This window comes from Andrographis paniculata, unplaced genomic scaffold, assembly GCF_009805555.1.
Source record: "Andrographis paniculata isolate CXL003 unplaced genomic scaffold, ASM980555v1 Contig38END, whole genome shotgun sequence".
NCBI classification, from domain to species: Eukaryota; Viridiplantae; Streptophyta; class Magnoliopsida; order Lamiales; family Acanthaceae; genus Andrographis; species Andrographis paniculata.
In genome coordinates this window covers 3,143,534-3,160,568 of record NW_026137571.1, presented here as the reverse complement: position 1 = coordinate 3,160,568, position 17,035 = coordinate 3,143,534, and the positions used below count along the sequence as shown (strand labels likewise).

The 17,035-nt window shown below is 33.7% G+C and overlaps 2 protein-coding genes across 8 annotated transcripts; both read left to right on the top strand.

Moving 5' to 3' along the window:
- Positions 1 to 759: 759 nt before the first annotated feature.
- LOC127250958 (uncharacterized) lies at positions 760 to 3,266 on the top strand. Of its 6 annotated transcripts, none has more exons than XM_051274463.1 (5): positions 760 to 993; positions 1,686 to 1,951; positions 2,023 to 2,234; positions 2,329 to 2,596; positions 2,795 to 3,266. In XM_051274463.1, the coding sequence occupies exons 1-5, from the start codon at positions 804 to 806 to the stop codon at positions 3,086 to 3,088; spliced, it is 1,230 nt and encodes a 409-aa protein (XP_051130420.1). In that variant the 5' UTR covers positions 760 to 803; the 3' UTR covers positions 3,089 to 3,266. The 6 variants fall into 6 exon arrangements, with proteins under 6 accessions (XP_051130420.1, XP_051130419.1, XP_051130421.1 ...); XM_051274462.1 differs by having other exon boundaries at positions 1,683 to 1,951; XM_051274464.1 differs by having other exon boundaries at positions 878 to 993; positions 1,660 to 1,951.
- Positions 3,267 to 5,381: 2,115 nt separating this feature from the next.
- Positions 5,382 to 9,316, top strand: LOC127250960 (uncharacterized). Of its 2 annotated transcripts, XM_051274469.1 has the most exons (7): positions 5,382 to 5,604; positions 6,241 to 6,341; positions 7,621 to 7,686; positions 7,766 to 7,817; positions 8,161 to 8,479; positions 8,562 to 8,634; positions 8,953 to 9,316. In XM_051274469.1, the coding sequence occupies exons 1-5, from the start codon at positions 5,454 to 5,456 to the stop codon at positions 8,325 to 8,327; spliced, it is 537 nt and encodes a 178-aa protein (XP_051130426.1). In that variant the 5' UTR covers positions 5,382 to 5,453; the 3' UTR covers positions 8,328 to 8,479; positions 8,562 to 8,634; positions 8,953 to 9,316. The 2 variants fall into 2 exon arrangements, 1 of the variants encoding a protein (XP_051130426.1); XR_007838807.1 differs by lacking the exons at positions 7,621 to 7,686; positions 7,766 to 7,817 and having other exon boundaries at positions 6,126 to 6,341.
- Positions 9,317 to 17,035: the final 7,719 nt, after the last annotated feature.

The following is a 17,035-nucleotide window of genomic DNA, read 5'->3' as shown; positions in this document are numbered from 1 at the left end:
ATAATAGTAAGATTTTTAATGGATATATAGATATGAGACAAATGGAGTATAATACAAATGTAAATATAATATTTTTAATATTTAGGTGTGTTTGACAATTAGCTGATAGTTGTTAGCCGTTAGCTGATTCGATTAACGATTAGTTGTTAGCTGATTCAATTAGGGTAAAATAGCAGCGTGATATTAGTTGTTGATGCGTAAAATGACAATTAAAGATATTTTGTATTTTATTTTTAAAATATTTAGTTGCGTATTTTTTTATAATTTTTATTATTACTTGTTGAAAATTATAAAAATTTTATCAAAATATTTATTTTTGTTATTTTTAGAAAAAGTGTTTTTCAAACACTCTTTTATATTCCAATCACATAATTATTATAATTTTTTCCAATCTAGAGAGGCAAGGCATGACCAATTTATAATTATAAAACACTAGTATAAATATTTTTTTATAGTTTTTTCTTAATTTGTATTATATTTTACGTTTCAATATAATAATTAATATTAAAAAATCAACAAATAAAAAAATAAATGAGACCTTAATATATACATATATTAATTTTTAAAATTCAAACATAATTTTGTTGATGCAGAAAATTTAATATCCTAAATAACTATATTTGTCAGTTTTATTTCAAATTTAAATTCAAAATCAAGCCCCAAATAAAACACCCTTAAAAGACAAATCCCCAGTCAAACACGTCCGTATGACTGCTAACTGGCCCAACCCAGTAAAAGCTGTACGCCACTCGTGAACCCAAAAAAGGGAACGACGCACGTGATCAACCTCGGTTTGTGCACTGATGCGGTCGGATTCAGGCAATAGAATATTTGCACTCGGTGTCACGAAATTCGTGATTTTGCTTGGCGGAATTGGTTTCGTCGCTGGTGGGAGAAAAATGGCGGCTGGACAGACGCGGCGAATAACGGCAGCATCGGCGAGGGCGCATACGCGGAAACCGAAGCCAAAGGCTACTTCTTCAGCCACTTCAGGTTTAATTTATTGCAATTTTCGTTAGTCGTATGTAGATTTTGGTGGAAAATGTGTTTGAATTTCTTCATTTACTTGGTAGACTGCTATAAACATGGACGAGAATTGATGTAGGCATAAGGTTTACGTCGACAGGTTTGGTTAAGACTTAAGAATGTGCTTGCTCGTTTTTTTTATTTTTTATTTTTTGTTTTTGGCCTCAGCATTCAGTGCAATCTAGTCTATAATTTAACATTGTTTTGTGTCATTCTCCTGACCTATTCTTTGAGCAAATAATAGTTATTGATGTTGTAAACCGAATTAAAAAGCAACTGTGAAAAGAAAGGACCCAGATTTACTAGGTTCGACCAAAATCTTGCCTACATCCTAGGATGTTTTCTACTAATTTCTTATTCGCATAAATGAACAATTATGATGCTTTACATCTGACTTACCTTGATGATATTTCACCATTACACAACAACTAAGAATTCATCAAGCTACATAATTGATGCGAACTTGAATATCCTCTAAGCAGTTTTGTATGGATCTTTTGTACTGATCCATGCCTTTGTGAAGGAAAATGGTCATTTGTAGTTTGGGCAGTTTAAACTTGTTGAAATGATAATACAATGAATTGGATTGTTGTTATTTGTTTTTAATGATCATACTACATTTGGGCATATTAGGTTCAATCTTGAAATACTTTCAGCAGGATGGTTCACGAAAATGCTGCTGATTGGGTTTGTCGGGTTATCTGCTTGGGCTTATCAGGCGACAAAGCCGCCACCTCCAAAGATATGTGGCTCCGCAGGTGGACCTCCGGTTACAGCTTCCAGAATACGGCTTGACGATGGGAGGCACTTGGCTTATGAAGAATTTGGTGTCCCAAAGGATATTGCAAAGCACAAAATAGTGTTTATCCATGGCTTTGATTCTTGCAGGCATGATGTTTCTGCAATAACGGCAAATCTCTCCCCGGTAAGGTTATCTCCTTTTTCTGGTTATTCTTTGTCTGTAGATCAAACTTCATTGTTCAAGCTCGTCTGCAGGATTTAGTTCAAAGTAAAGGAATCTACATAGTTTCGTTTGATAGACCGGGTTATGGAGAGAGTGATCCTCACCCTACCCGCACGGTTAAGAGCTTGGCTTTTGACATTGAGGCGCTTGCTGATAAATTGGAATTGGGATCCAAATTCTATATCGTTGGATTTTCGATGGGCGGGCAAATTTCCTGGGCGTGTCTCAAACATATTCCTCACAGGTTCTTCGTGGGCGTTAGGCTTTAATGCCACAGCTACTTTTGCAGCATCATTATTTCTAATTATAAAATAATACAACAATTTTTATGTTAACAGATTGGCGGGAGCAGCTCTTGTTGCGCCAGCTGTGAATTTCTGGTGGCGAGGCATTCCTTCAAACGTTTCCCAACAAGGATTTGAACTGCAGCCTGCAGCAGATCGATGGGTTGCTCGCGTAGCTCACTATGTGCCATGGCTTACCTACTGGTGGAACACCCAAAAGTTATTCGCCAGTTCTAGCGTAATTGCTCGGAGCGCAAGCATACTCTCCAATCAAGACAAAGAGCTTCTTCCGAGGATACTGGAGATCAGAAAGGAGTATCTGGTAATTGTATTTTGTTTGTTTAGTACAAAATAACAGATGGTGTAGAGTTGTTGATCATCGGATTATGATGTTGATATGTAGAAAAATTTATTTAAAGCTTATAGAATCTGTTGAAAGTATATATAAGAAATCCATGGGGATCATTTGTTCTCCTTTATAAATGTGGTTTTCATTAGCTTGTGTTTGTAATCCCGACAGGGATTGCCAAGGCAACAAGGCGAGTTCGAGTCCCTTCACCGTGACGCTATAGTTGCATTTGGAAAGTGGGAATTCAGCCCGGTGGATCTCGAGAATCCATTTGCAGAGAGTGAAGGGTCGGGCTCAGTTCAGTTGTGGCAGGGAGAGGAAGATGTTATAGTTCCGGTTACCTTGCAGCGATACATTGCCAGCCAGCTGCCGTGGATCCGATACCACGAGGTGCCCGGAGCTGGCCATCTGCTGCCATTTGCCGATGGAATGGCAGATACAATCATAAAATCACTTGTAGCTTAAGGATCGGACGTGACAAAAAACTTATGAAACATCCATACTGAATACTTCAACTGTTTACAACTCTATGAATGTGCTGGCAACAGGGGAGAGGTGATTATAATGCATGCATCAAAATACAAACAAATTTTCGCATATACTTGGTTAGAATATAATTAATTGAATTGCACTGTCTTTCTTACTTTCTGTATCTTAGTAGGTGGGCTAACGTTAACAATTACACCAATAGAGATATAGTTAGTCTAATTTAATTTCTCTTTCCTAATTCAAATCAAAATCACACTCAGCATCTATTGTTTTAATGTAATATACATATTATTGTATTTTTCAATGATCAATAATTTTCACCCTTTATTAAAAATATTTAACATTTTTATGTTATATCTTCTAGCCTACAAAAATTATAAATTTGGCTTTTTTTCTTTTATTTATTGTAATTTATATATAGAATATTTTTGGTGTAGAAATTCCGAATCTTCTATCTTTTAAATAAAAAAATCACTTTATATCATTATTTAATACTATAATATTTACTTAAGTTTATTCTATTATACGAATATTGAAGAACAACAATGAATAAACAATTTAGAAAACAATATTTAAAGGTAAATTAGTAACAAAAGAAAATGGACACTTGGATTTAAATACTTCTTAGCTAAAATACATTTAGATTCAGTTCATTCTCGTTACCAAAGAACACTGCACTCCTACTTTTTGTTTTAGTTTATACTTGACTTATGTACTCTCGTTATTTTGATATAAACCTAAGTTATTTAATTATATACCTCAAAATTATCCCGTTGTACAAAAAAAATGTTAGAACAATGTGCCTAAAATTTGTATTTATATACTGAAATTAGTTACAGAAATTTAAACCCAAAAATAAAATAAAATTCTAATAAAACCCACCATCCCACGTTTTTTATAGATTTATTTCTTCAAAACACTTTCCCTCCCACTCTACCTTTCGCTATCGAAGTACCAGATGAAATAATCGCCGTCGAGCCTCCCCGAAGAAATATTTGCCATTGCCGGAAGTCTCCCTTACTTCTGAGAGCTCTGATCCCGTTCGAAATGTCGAAAAAGACTTCACCCCCAAAGCAACGTTAAAAAAAGTAAGTTAAAGTTTATATTTTTATAGAATTGATTTTTAGAGTTTGTGATGTGTTCGAATCCATTTTATGTGTGCCTAGGCTGAGTTTGTACAAGTTTCGGTGCCAGATCATTTTACTTTGCTATGTATCGCACCATCGGGTCGATTATGAGTTATTTTGATGTATTTGAAATTGTAAATAATCTTTGTGTCTATAAAAGTGTCTTAATTTGTATTTTGTAGGTTTATATTTGTAATAAAATGATTAAAATATGAGGGGGAGTAGGAAGACAAGGGAAAGACAAGAATAAGAAAGATAAACAACTGCAAATTGCATTTTACTCACGAAAATTATTCATGGAATTAATTTCGTGAGTAATTACGGATGAGTACTCACGGAATTACTCACGAAATCGATTATGTGTGTAATTATTCACAGAATACCTACAAAATTACTCATAGAATTAATATCATAAGTAATTATTCAAAAAATTGAAATTTACTCACAAAATTCATTTCAAAATTAAATTCCGTGAGCAATTCCTCAAAAAATTAAAATTTACTCACAAAATTACTCATGAAATTAAATTATGTGATAAATTCGAAAATTAAAACCACAAATTTCAGTTTGAACCGTCAATTTATATATATTCATTTTTAATATTTTTTTATTTTTTCTAAATTTGAATTTTATTTAAAAAAATTAATTTTAATTTTAATTTTATTGAGATATATTTATTTATTATGTGTCTAGTAAATGAGAATTAGTGGCATACTTAATAATATTACTCCCCTAATTTATTTTGTAATTCCATTTCTACATCCTCTCTCTCTCCAAAACCTTAACACCAGTTCATTTTGTCATTTCGTAAATTATTTTTAATTATTTTTTATTTTAAAAAAAATAGATTTCAACCCCTATCTAATATTGCAAATTGATTTACCATATCAAAAAATACCAAATATAACAAAATATTTTTGGTACAATTTTAGTAAACTACATTCTTTTTCTTATTAGAGTTCAATATATTCATTTAAAACTTTAAATATTTTTATCTTATATTTACTGATCATATTTTATAAATAATTTATTTATTAAAAATAAATAATTAAAATTGTTTTTTTTTTAATTTTATTTTAAACAAAACTAAAGTTACCAACCCTAAATCTTAATAGCAACCCTCTTCACAACAAACACGCGTTCTCATATCATCACTTCGATTTCAATCCTCTGAGATTGTAGCTAGCCACGCTTCTTCATCAATATGTCGACAAATGCCCTCCCCCACCTACCTCTCGACTGCGACCGCCGCTAGTTATAAATGGGAGCTGACGGTAAGAAGCCATGGATTGTGGGAAGCTCTGGCCGAGAGTGTCCGGACTGAAGGTTTGGATCCACTCCAGATGCTTGGGTGGATGAAAACTGGTAAAAAAATGATTTCGATTCGATTTTTTCAAATTCTTCAATCGATTTTTGCACTGTCTCAAATACGCTAATGGAACGGTGATACAAATTTGGTGTGCTTTTCATGCAACCATTGTGCTTTAGGGTGTTCTGTAATTTGGATTCATCAATGATTTGGAGATTTTATTCACTAAAATTCGATGCTTAAATTGTTGTTTTGTATAGTCCACTTTGTTTATGAATCTTATAGGATTCTCTGAGATTCCAAAGGTGTTGCATAACATTGGCGTATACCTTTCATTAGGAAGATTCTTCGTTGAATTCTCTATTTGTGACTGCTTCGATACCACTTGTTCATGACAAATTCGATATGAAAGTAAACAGGGATAATATAAATCTGCAAACTCTATGAGAACACCCCTCAAGTGTTTTATATCTTTACAACTAATGGTAGATAGAGACCAATAGTCGAATCCAATTGAAATTTACTTTGAAAAAACTTCGGATTTTAACTAAGACTCGTAAAACCTTTTAACATGAAGCATGTTGGTTGGTAAAACTTCAGAGGATTGTGCTGTGCTGATTTCAAGAAGACGGGGTATAAGCTAGTAGAGTTTGGTGTGAGTACAATTTATTTAAATTGTGATGATTTGCTAGCCGAAGAACCTGCTCTTAAGCTTGGAGATGCATACACCATTGTTGTTGTTCCCGGTGACTGTCAAATAGATGCAAAGCGCGCTGTTGCATATATAAAGAAGGTTTGATTATCTCCCTGCCAATGCATTACTTCAAAATATGTGTGATTTTTTTCGCTAATTCTTTCTTTTACATGATTATGGAATACTAGTTAACTTGGTAGTTAATGTTGTTGTTTACTTTGCCAAAAAGCTCCTAATTTGAGTTAGTTGTTTAACGCTCAAATAATTATAATGTTATTTGCAAGAGAAAATAAGATTGTTGGCATCTCATTGTTTCTAGATATGGAGAATTTTACAGTATTTTTGTTTATCTTCATCTAATTTTGCTACATTATGGTGGCGGTCAGCCATTCAAAACAATTATTATGCATCTTTATGTTTGAAAGTAGTATATATAAACATAGGTGGATCTTGGCATATATACATAAATTAATTCCACCATTTCGTAAGAAAGCAGTTAGTTTTACTATTAGTTTTATACTTTTTTTTATTACAATAAACATATTAGTTTGTAAGTGTGTGTACATATAAATTAATGTACATTGAACATGTGTGATAAAATTTAATCGTAGCCATAGCTGTAAGACTTACATAAAGTTAGAGCAGATTGCCTGAAACATGAGATAAAAGTTTAATATTTCAGTTGTTGTATATGGATAATTTGGGGAAGGAATTTTAAATGAGCATTATATCGATCTTTTTTTTTTCTATCTTTATCTTGTTATTACATCTTATTTTATTTCTATCACATCAATTATTAGAAGTAAACTAGAATGCAATAAGTAATTATAGGTTCTTTTTGTCTAGATATATTATGTATGGTATTTATTTATATAAAACCTAATATTAGAACTTATCATTTTTGTCTTGAAGTTAATAATGTAATTAGTTCGATATTGTTGTTTTAATGATTTAGCATAGAAACTTTCTTTGGTGGGATTGATTCCATTCAGTTGCTCGCAATGATTGGAGAGCAATTTCATCATGGAGATTAGATATGCAGAGCCGTTGTCAATGTACAAAATAGGCAAGATAAAATTTCACTTGTCTGAGGAATGACTTGAACAATTCACTATCCACATTTTATAGCCTCTCAGATATGCAGAGCCGTTGTCAATGTACGAAATAGGCAAGATAAAATTTCACTTGTCTGAGGAATGACTTGAACAATTCACTATCCACATTTTATAGCCTCTCAGATATGCAGAGCCGTTGTCAATGTACGAAATAGGCAAGATAAAATTTCACTTGTCTGAGGAATGACTTGAACAATTCACTATCCACATTTTATAGCCTCACACTATGTCAATTCATGTTATTATGAAATCAACATTTTTAGGTGAGCATTGGAAAACAATGGAAAGAGTTACTGAATTACAATGACAATATCGGTTTAATATTCCATGTAAGTTTCTTGTCAATCATGTTTAGTACCTCTTTCATTCTACATATTTTCCTAAGAGATAATTTACCTACTCTTCTAGCACAAGAGGATGCGAAGAAGCTTGACAGGGGTGCCAAGAACCGTTACAATGTGTAACTTCTTCATCTGCCGAATGCTGTAGAGGTCTTGTTAGCTTCACATATATCTGTGATATGTCCATCACAATTAACCAACTAAATTTCCTTTCTTGAATCCAACTAACTTGTGATTACCACCATCCCTGCTTTATGATCTTCAGACAGCTCGACGTAGTTGAATTGAATATTAAAATTTTGTTTTGCAGTCGTGGCATAATTTTAGGCTAGTACCAAGTCTCTTCAAACTTTTCAGTATCTAATTCTGCCTTAGTCTTGCATACATTAAAAGTTGAGATTGGGTTATTAGAGCAGTATTTCATAATTCATAAACACATGCTTCTTCTTGTTCATGTCTTAGGTCGAACACATCATATTACTTCAACATATGAGCATAGGGGCAGAAGTTCCTATCGTCCGGGTCTTACATCGAGCAATGTCTCAGGAAAGTTATATGTTGTAATTACAGTCTCAAAAACAACGGATGATGTATTTTATATATCAATTCTAGAGTTGGTGCAAACTTGATTTTTCATGAATAGATATCAATAATTTAAAAGTAATTGTTCTTTACTGTAGGGCTGACAAATGGAATGGCAACATATTGGCATGCGAAGAGACTCTAAAAGTTGTTAATAAAGGGGAAAAATGCATTATTTGGTTAAAGGATACGGCAAATGGTGCTTTAGTGACACTAGAGTTCATCTCAGCTCACCTTAATGATTTGTGTTAATTTAAAAATTGTCTTCTATCTGTAAATAGGTGAAGTCTATACTCGGGCGTTTCTTAAAGAGGGAGAGCCACATCCAGTGGAACCCGTGATCGATAGCAACAGGTTGGAATGTCCATTGTGAATTGATATATCTTGTTTCTTTTTTATATATACCTTAAGATCCAAACACATATATGTACACACACATGCATATATTTACGTCAGTATTATCACATGCTTTATCCACATTTAATTCTTTTTCGAATTTGTTACCATAATTGTCAAGATTTATACTATTGGCAGTAAGTTTGTAAATAAATGGTATTCTATTTGCCCATAATTGTCAAGATTTATACTATTGGCTGCATTACATTTTTTTACAGTCGAACCTGCATTTAAGCAATTTAAGTATTTAATAATTATATTCCGTTTCTCTGCCAGGTCAAACAAGAGACCAATATATCTTATATCTGCTCCAGCTATTACAGAGCTCCTGAGCTGATTTTCGCAGCCACATAATATACTACTAGCATCGGGATTTGGTGGGTTGGATGTGTGTTTGCTGAGTTACTTTCCGAACAGGTAGTTAATGTTATTGTTGTAGGTTTTTTTTGCCATTTTCAGAGTATTACACCTTTGCACATAAAGCTATACAGACTTTATATTGCTTATATATGTTTTCATTCCGTTAGCCTTTGTCTTTGCCTTTGCAGCCTTTGTACGGTTATGTTTCTATTTTTTGTGATATCTATCGATTATGGAACTATGCTCATAAATATCATGTGATTCGCTCGTATTTTGTTTATTAGATATTTGGCTTGGTGGAATTTACTTTTTAGTTTGGATTTTTGTTGTCGTAATATATGGTTTGAGACAGGTATAGATAAATCGAAATATAAATTATTTTGGGGGTCGGGAAAATTATTCACGGAAATTAGTCCATTTCAAACATCATGTTGACATGTTGCAAGGGAAAATTATGTGAGTAATTCTGTGAGTAAATTATTCACGGAATTACTTATGGAATCATTCCATCGCAAATAAAAAAGTTTGTTAATTTTTACTCACGGAATTACTCACATAATTTGTTATGTGAGTAAATTTACTTACGGACAAAGTTCGTAAGTAATTATGTGAGTAAATTACTCATGGACAGAATTTCGTGAGTAATTACGTGAGCAAATTACTCACGAACAGAATTTCGTGAATAATGTCGTGAGTAAGTTATTTACAGAATTGTTCATGGATTTTTCTTGTGAGAAATTACTTACGAGGTATTTACTAGCAGAATACTCACAGACAAAATTTCATGAGTAATTCCGTGAGTAATAAATTTACTAACGGATTTTTCATGATTACTCACAACACAATAACAACACAGTGAAATATTTTGGAAATTCCACAAATGAACGCACCCTAAAATATTTTAGAAGTTATTTTAAACATATATAATATTCACAACCTTTTAAATTTTCATAAAAAGATATTAATAAGTTTATAATATTAATGAAAAATAGTGTGATACCCCCGCCCACAAGGCACAAAAAGCCGGGCGTATCGGGATGTCGTAGACTGGCCCCACATATCAACACGAGTCATTCCAGCGCGCTTCTGTTCTTACTCACGCACACCCTGGGAGACTTCTTAGGGGATCACCCCTCATCCTCAAATTACTCTAGAGTAAACACGCTTAACTCTAGAGTTCTTTCAGTAGAGCTCCCAAAAAGGAATGTGCATATTGTTGACATGAGTAGTCTTTCAATCCATTTAACCTATATTCAACCTTGGATGGCCTGACATTGGCTCATCCACGGAAGTTGGCATAGCACCGGCTCAACTCCGGGGGTATTACAAATAGTTTATTTGGTATGCATGGTAAAATTTATGTGCGTAATATTTTGATATATTTTTATAATAATATTGATGGAAATTTTAGAAAATTATGTTATAAATATAAAAAAATTCAAATAAAAAAAAAACTATATTTAATCAAATTGAAACTAAAAACTAACAGGAAACCAAACACTATGCTGGAAATCGAAGGGCTGATCAAATAAGAGGTCCAAAGCCTCCGAGTAATTTGCACAACAGAATTGTGAAACGTTCGATGTAAACACAACTTTACAACGTAGTTGTCTCGTGGTTATAATGGCAATGTCTGTTTGTGCACAGATTGATGGCTAAACAAGTGCAGAAAGAAAAACAATACACAAAGTTTGATTATCCAATTCGGTTTTTCAACCTACGTTTAGGGGATTCCAATCCAGAAGTCTTAACTAAACCAAATCCTTCGTTTACACTTTATAAGACAAACTCGAACAACCCAATCTATATTCTACCCAAGCTCAATTTATTTTTTGAAAACTCTTATAGATTGGTTGTTACTGCACCGTAACGACTCCAACCAGACCACCGGCCAAGCTAAAAAATAAGTTGTATATTGGATGATTATCTTCTTCGGTTTCAATTTTAAGAATCTTTTTTCTAATCTTCAAACCTCCATGGATGAGTCTCTCAACACATTAAAAGGTGGAGGGAAAACCCACTCTCAGTTTTGGTTACTCATCCACGAAAACAAACATACATGCAAACAAAACACAAACTTGCACACAAGAGAAAAAGTTGACTGTGTATCAACTTTGGGGCAGCTTGTAAAGGGCAATAAATTCCATGCAGTACGAGAGGACACTTCATTTGACTTCTCCTGCAATTCTTCTATCCAACACATATACATTTGTCATGTTCCATCGAGTGTGGGACACGTTGAATTCATTCAAAACCAACTCGGTCAACTTTCTGCCACTGTGCAGATTTTCAGAAATGGTGTCAATAGACTGTTGCAACAACAACCTGCACACTTGCTCATATATCAAAAGTATAAACAAAAAGGGTTTTGGCTTTTTGTCTATGACAACAATCTCTCCCTTTTTGTCATATGCAACAAAGCATAATTAAGGAGCAAATAGAAACACCATTCACACATGCACACCACAATCATAGTCCAATTCAAAGTTATTACTGGCCATCAATTCGAATAAGCCAAAAACGCCTTTAACAACCAAATGTTCTAACAACAAACATACATCGGCAGATTATCAAAAACAGCCAGAAAACATAATCAACAAATGGCAGATGGTAAATGGAAATACCTACTCCACCTCAAGAGCACACACTCCCCCTAGCTTGTTGCATTCTCCCCTTTGCGTTGCAGTAGAGGCCAAAAATGAGGTAGTCAAGGGTCGGCTTCCTTCGCACCATCACCAACTTCATCATCATCATCAACATCCTCATCAATGGCTCCAGGGTGGCGAGGAAACAGCCTCAGGGCCTATGCCACTTTCCGTATCTGAACAATGAGAACAACAGACATAGCAGATTGATCATTCATCACCTCATTCAGTAACTCCTTACGTTTCTCCACTCTGGCACCGACATCCAGCGGGGCACCAAGGAGAAAGTCGCTGTGGAGCTTTTTGAGGTTGGACTTGGCAAGAAATGATCTAATGGGAAACACCTCCCCATCAGGTTTTGGATGAATTCCCTTGGAACTTAAGAACAAACAAATTAAACCAGGATAAGGCAATCGTGTTCAATCAACTTTTGAATCTGAATAAAATTCAATCATCTTCACTCGTATTGTTGACTGTTGGGAAAATGTTGCACCCATAAAGTTGAAAGAGACATTGATATTTTATCGTCAATATTGTGCCCGTCACTCCAGAGCGTCTAAATGTCAAAACATTTCCAACATATATGGTTCGGGAAATATCTTTTGTTGATTCGTCAATCAGTTTGGATGGCATCTTGTTTTCATCATTTTCTGACAGTTGTAACCACTCATTGATCACTGCAGTACTTAGTTCAAAAATCTTGCCACACATATATATCTTATGGTACTAGAGAGTGTTTGGATTGAGTACCTTGCTACTCAAATTGGCATAGAACTTCTTGACAAGGCAGGGACAGTAACGTTCCAATCTTGTTGCCCAAAACAACAAATGTTTCTCCTCAAGGAATGCACAGAATCCAACATCGGTATACGCTCTCCAAACAAACTGAGCTTCTGAAATTACAATTCTTCCAGCAAGAACATCCTGAGCATAGTGACCGCCAGAAGCATAATAATAAGCCTCCTTCAACGCTTTATCTTCATGAAAAAAGGAAGATCCTACTCTTTTGGACATTCAAGCCTTTGCCTTAGTCATTTTGAAAGTCTTTTTAGCAGGTGCTGGGGCATTGCGAGATGAACTTCCGAACTTTATTTTTAGGAGTCTGTCCAAAGCAGAGGACAGACGAAGAGAGTCCAACTCACCTTATTCTTCATCGATTTCGGGGGGTTCCACAGGAACAACTTCTCCTTCCTCAGCCATATTCTCAGGAATGTTCTCTTCAGCATCATTCGCTCTAGTATTTGTATCCTCAGGTTGGGGCACTTCTGTTCCAACTCCTTCAGTGCCTTCAGTAGGTACCTCGTCATTCACAGCTTCACTTTTAGGTTCCCAATAGTAGGAACCTCAACTGTGGTTGCAACAACATTTGTATCACCACTAGCAAGAGCTTCATCTCCTTGAACATCATCAGGGTTCTCCTCTATATTTTCTTCCTGTGCACCAACAACTTCTTCATCAGCGACTTCATCGATTGTTTAATCAAGCTCTCTGGAACATTTTCATTTGTAGGTTTCTATGGGTGCAACTTCGTTTATATTGATTTCAACTACAACAGCATGTTCCTCAGCATGCCTTCAAGTCCTTCAGATATAGGACAATCTTCAGTAGTTGGGACAACGGTTTCCGCATCATGGGCAACAACAGTTGCTTGAACTTCAACATCACTAACGCAGGAGCGGGAGAAGAAACTGAAAAGTTGGTGCGCATTTACGCAGCAAGAGATCACCAACAGTCAATCAACTTCAATAATTAAACTACTTTGATTGGGAAGGAGTTATGGTGCATATTGTATATGGTTGGAAAGCTCTTCGAGTCTAGTTTTCAAAAACAATTATGGATCTAAAAAATAATATTCCTACTAAATGTTACGGCCGTTTCACTGAAGCATGACAGACTACAAAGAGTCACCTGATCAACTTTTATTTTGCTGATTTTGATGATTCAACTCCTCATTATAAACTCTGGTTTCATCATATTCATAGTATTTATCCATCTTTATTTAAGTTTACATTTATTTGGAGTTTAACTTGTCCTATATGGTGGATTCATGGCCTATATTTCGATGCAGGTACGTGTTTCGCATAATATTCCCATACTCTATGGTATACCGAAATATGTTGCGTACATGGGACGGCTGGTCTAGGCCTCTGAGCTGGTGTGGCCTAGGCGCCGGGCGTGTCAGATTCCGGACATGTTACACATCAAATTAAAAAAAAAAATTAAAAAAATTTCAATTTGCTAGTGAAAAATCTAAAAAAGTTGGAACAAGAAAAAACTGATTAAAACTCTAGATCAAAATTTTCTTCCAATTAACATCAAACTAACGTTATAATGTGTAGTGAGTTCACATTGTAGTTTCTGCCACACGGAAAGTGATGACCTTGTGTCTCGAATGCTCGGAACTCTCTGGTTGTGTTTGTGAATTTGCTAGGAAAGCTGAAAGATACCATGGTGCATCAAAAGACATGGAACTTTTGGCACAAATTTTACTCAAATATAATTAATTTCATTGTGATTTTCTTTTCATTTTGCTTCTTTAGCTCGATAATTTAAACTCATTCATGCATTTGAAAATACATAAATAATCTCATGCCAAAATGCAATTTTAGTAAATGAAATTTAGTTTCTCCTAAAGAATAAAATTAACTATATGAAAGTTATATCCTAATTACAACATAGCGTACAACACTTCCTAGTGTGAGATGTTGTTACCTTGAATAAACTAATGTGTTAAAGCAAGTTTATAACAGTTTGTTGATTTAATTTGAGAGTGAAAATTGAAAAAAAAAAATTAGAAAGCAAAGAAAAGAATATTTGAAACTATACTATTATCAACCATGTAAATAAATTTATTGTTAAGTAAAAAAGTTAGTTCGGATTAAGATAAAAGATTGTCTTTCAACCTTGACAAAACTCTTTATCGAAATCATTCAGAAAAAACATTGCAGTTTTGATTCTAAAATTTGTTCACATATACAGGCGATTCTATCTGTAAGAGTAATAAGATGAACAAGTGATGAGTTGTGCCTAGACTGCTCGGAACTATACGAGTGAAGTAAATTAAAATTATATTTGTGTTTTCCAACATGAGTTTCATCTCAACTCTAGAACTCTGCGATTCACTTCAACTGTTTAGAATTCTACAATTCACTTCAACTGATGAGAACACATTATTCTTGAGCTCATTATGCTTAATAAATATATATATATATATATATATTTTGGTCTGAACATGGTATGAGAAAAATGTAAGCACTGAAAGAATCAACATGGTAATCAGTGACAAAAAAAATAAAAATTATAATAGCTATTTATACTAGTCTCTCTTGAAAAATATTGCTTAATTCAATTCAATGGTAGAGATTAATTCATTATGATTCACTGGGATTTTACTTCATTCTCCAAAAAATAATAAAATATTCTAAAATTTATTTTAAATATATTATAGAATATTCAAAAAATTTAAATTTCCATAAAAAGATATTAATAAGTGTATAATATTAATTAAAAATAGCTTCTTTTGGTATGCATGGTAAAACTTATGTGTTTAATATTTTGACATATTTTTATAATAATATTGATGAAAATTTTAGAAAATTACACTACAAAAAAAAAAAAAAATGGCTATTTGTAGCGAAATCGTAGTGGCTACAAATTTTTTGTTACAAAAGCTATTTTTTGTTCTGGATATTACCGTAACAAATGGTATTTTCGATTTGGTCAACATCTTTTCTTTTGTTGTGGTAGTTTTTTGTTACAACTACAATAATTTTATTTTAAATTTCAAATTGAATATAAAATAATGTATCATATTTACATATATATGATGTCATATATAATAGATACATAATACTTATATATTAATGTATACAAATTAGAATTAGAATAATTATTTATTTAAAAATAAAAGTATTATATACAATTAAAAAATAATAAAATTCTCAACCTATTACACATAACCCTAATCAATCGCGCAACCCCCCTCCACTTTCCTTTTTCTTTCTCACTTTGTTCGTCTTGTATTTTTTCTTCTTCTTTTTCTTTTGTCTTCTTCTTCCTTCGTCTTCTGGTTCGTCATCTTCTTCTTCGTCGTCTTCTTCTTAGTGTTCTTCTTTACCGGCCGGCTGTCCTCCGGCCTACACCCCTGAACCACGCACCACCTCACCATCTTTGACCGTCGATTGCGCTCAACCGTTGTCTGTGGACGTCCTCAAACGCGAACCCTAGCTTTTCCCGTAAGTTTGGATTTTATTTATTTTTGTATTTTTTTACTAGTTAGGCTTTTCTTTTTAAAATTTTTGTTCATAATGTTAGATTTAGGGCTTATAATTGTTACATAGATGATGACTGATTTTGTAATTAAATGGTTCATCTTAACACTACTTAATACTTAGATCCATTCCTCTTGTGTCTTACTTTATGTCTGACAAATAGCCTTTTCCGGAAAGAAATTATTCAGACATTTTTACAAACAGAGTATAACTCATTACTAGGCAACTAGATGTAATATTTTTAGTTCTAACATAAGTTTTAAGTGGGAAGTTTGTTCATGGCATGTCAAATTGTTCCTGAAGCACGTGATTAGCATAAATTTTATTTTTAGAGGTAAAAATTATAGTTGGTGGAGGCAGAGCACATTTATAAGTTCATATATATATATATATATTGAATAGGTGTGTGATACCCGCCATTGATGGACAACATACTTTTGTGCAGAATTCTAAGCGGCGATCCAAGCTTGTTGCATAATAGTAAGTTATTCATGCATCCATAGTATATCACATTACTTGTATAGTTTATATGATATGAACATTTGAATTATAGTGCTGATATCCTATTTTTAGTTCAATACTACTATTATCGGTTTTTATATAGGCCGAGAGCAAGTTAGTATTAAGAACCAACCTGAAATAAATTATGTTGGGATTTGAAAATTATTTACATGGCACAATATTATATTGATACTATATCTTGATCCACATGACAACATGTTGTGTTTACTTTAGTGCATACAATTTATGTTAATGGGATTATCAAAATTCTTCAAACTTTGTCTTTCTTAGATGGACAGGAGTTGGATTGACGAATCAAACCATACTTCGTCTATTTATTTGGATGGCGTGATACAATTATTAAGCTATGCTTTTCGTGGGAGGGACATAGACTCGGTTGTATATTGCCCATGTATGACTTGTTTGAACCGTGCCACTAATACTCGTAGGGAGATATTGCTTCATTGTATTAGGTACGGGTTTGACCCGTCTTATAGGGTGTGGACTAGCCATGGTGAAGTTATGGGTGAAACATCAACTAGCACGGATGACAGGCTTAGGTCAGCACTGTGGGAACTGTAA

Excerpts from the sequence above, each read along its gene's own strand:
- LOC127250958 (XM_051274462.1), top strand. The coding sequence starts at position 804 with ATGCGGTCGGATTCAGGCAATAGAATATTTGCACTCGGTGTCACGAAA. Across the intron at positions 1,952-2,022 it reads TAACGGCAAATCTCTCCCCG|GATTTAGTTCAAAGTAAAGG; the intron begins GTAAGGTTATCT and ends GCTCGTCTGCAG. Across the intron at positions 2,597-2,794 it reads AGATCAGAAAGGAGTATCTG|GGATTGCCAAGGCAACAAGG; the intron begins GTAATTGTATTT and ends TAATCCCGACAG.
- LOC127250960 (XM_051274469.1), top strand. The coding sequence starts at position 5,454 with ATGCCCTCCCCCACCTACCTCTCGACTGCGACCGCCGCTAGTTATAAA. Across the intron at positions 5,605-6,240 it reads GCTTGGGTGGATGAAAACTG|CCGAAGAACCTGCTCTTAAG; the intron begins GTAAAAAAATGA and ends ATGATTTGCTAG. Across the intron at positions 7,818-8,160 it reads GCCAAGAACCGTTACAATGT|GTCGAACACATCATATTACT; the intron begins GTAACTTCTTCA and ends TTCATGTCTTAG.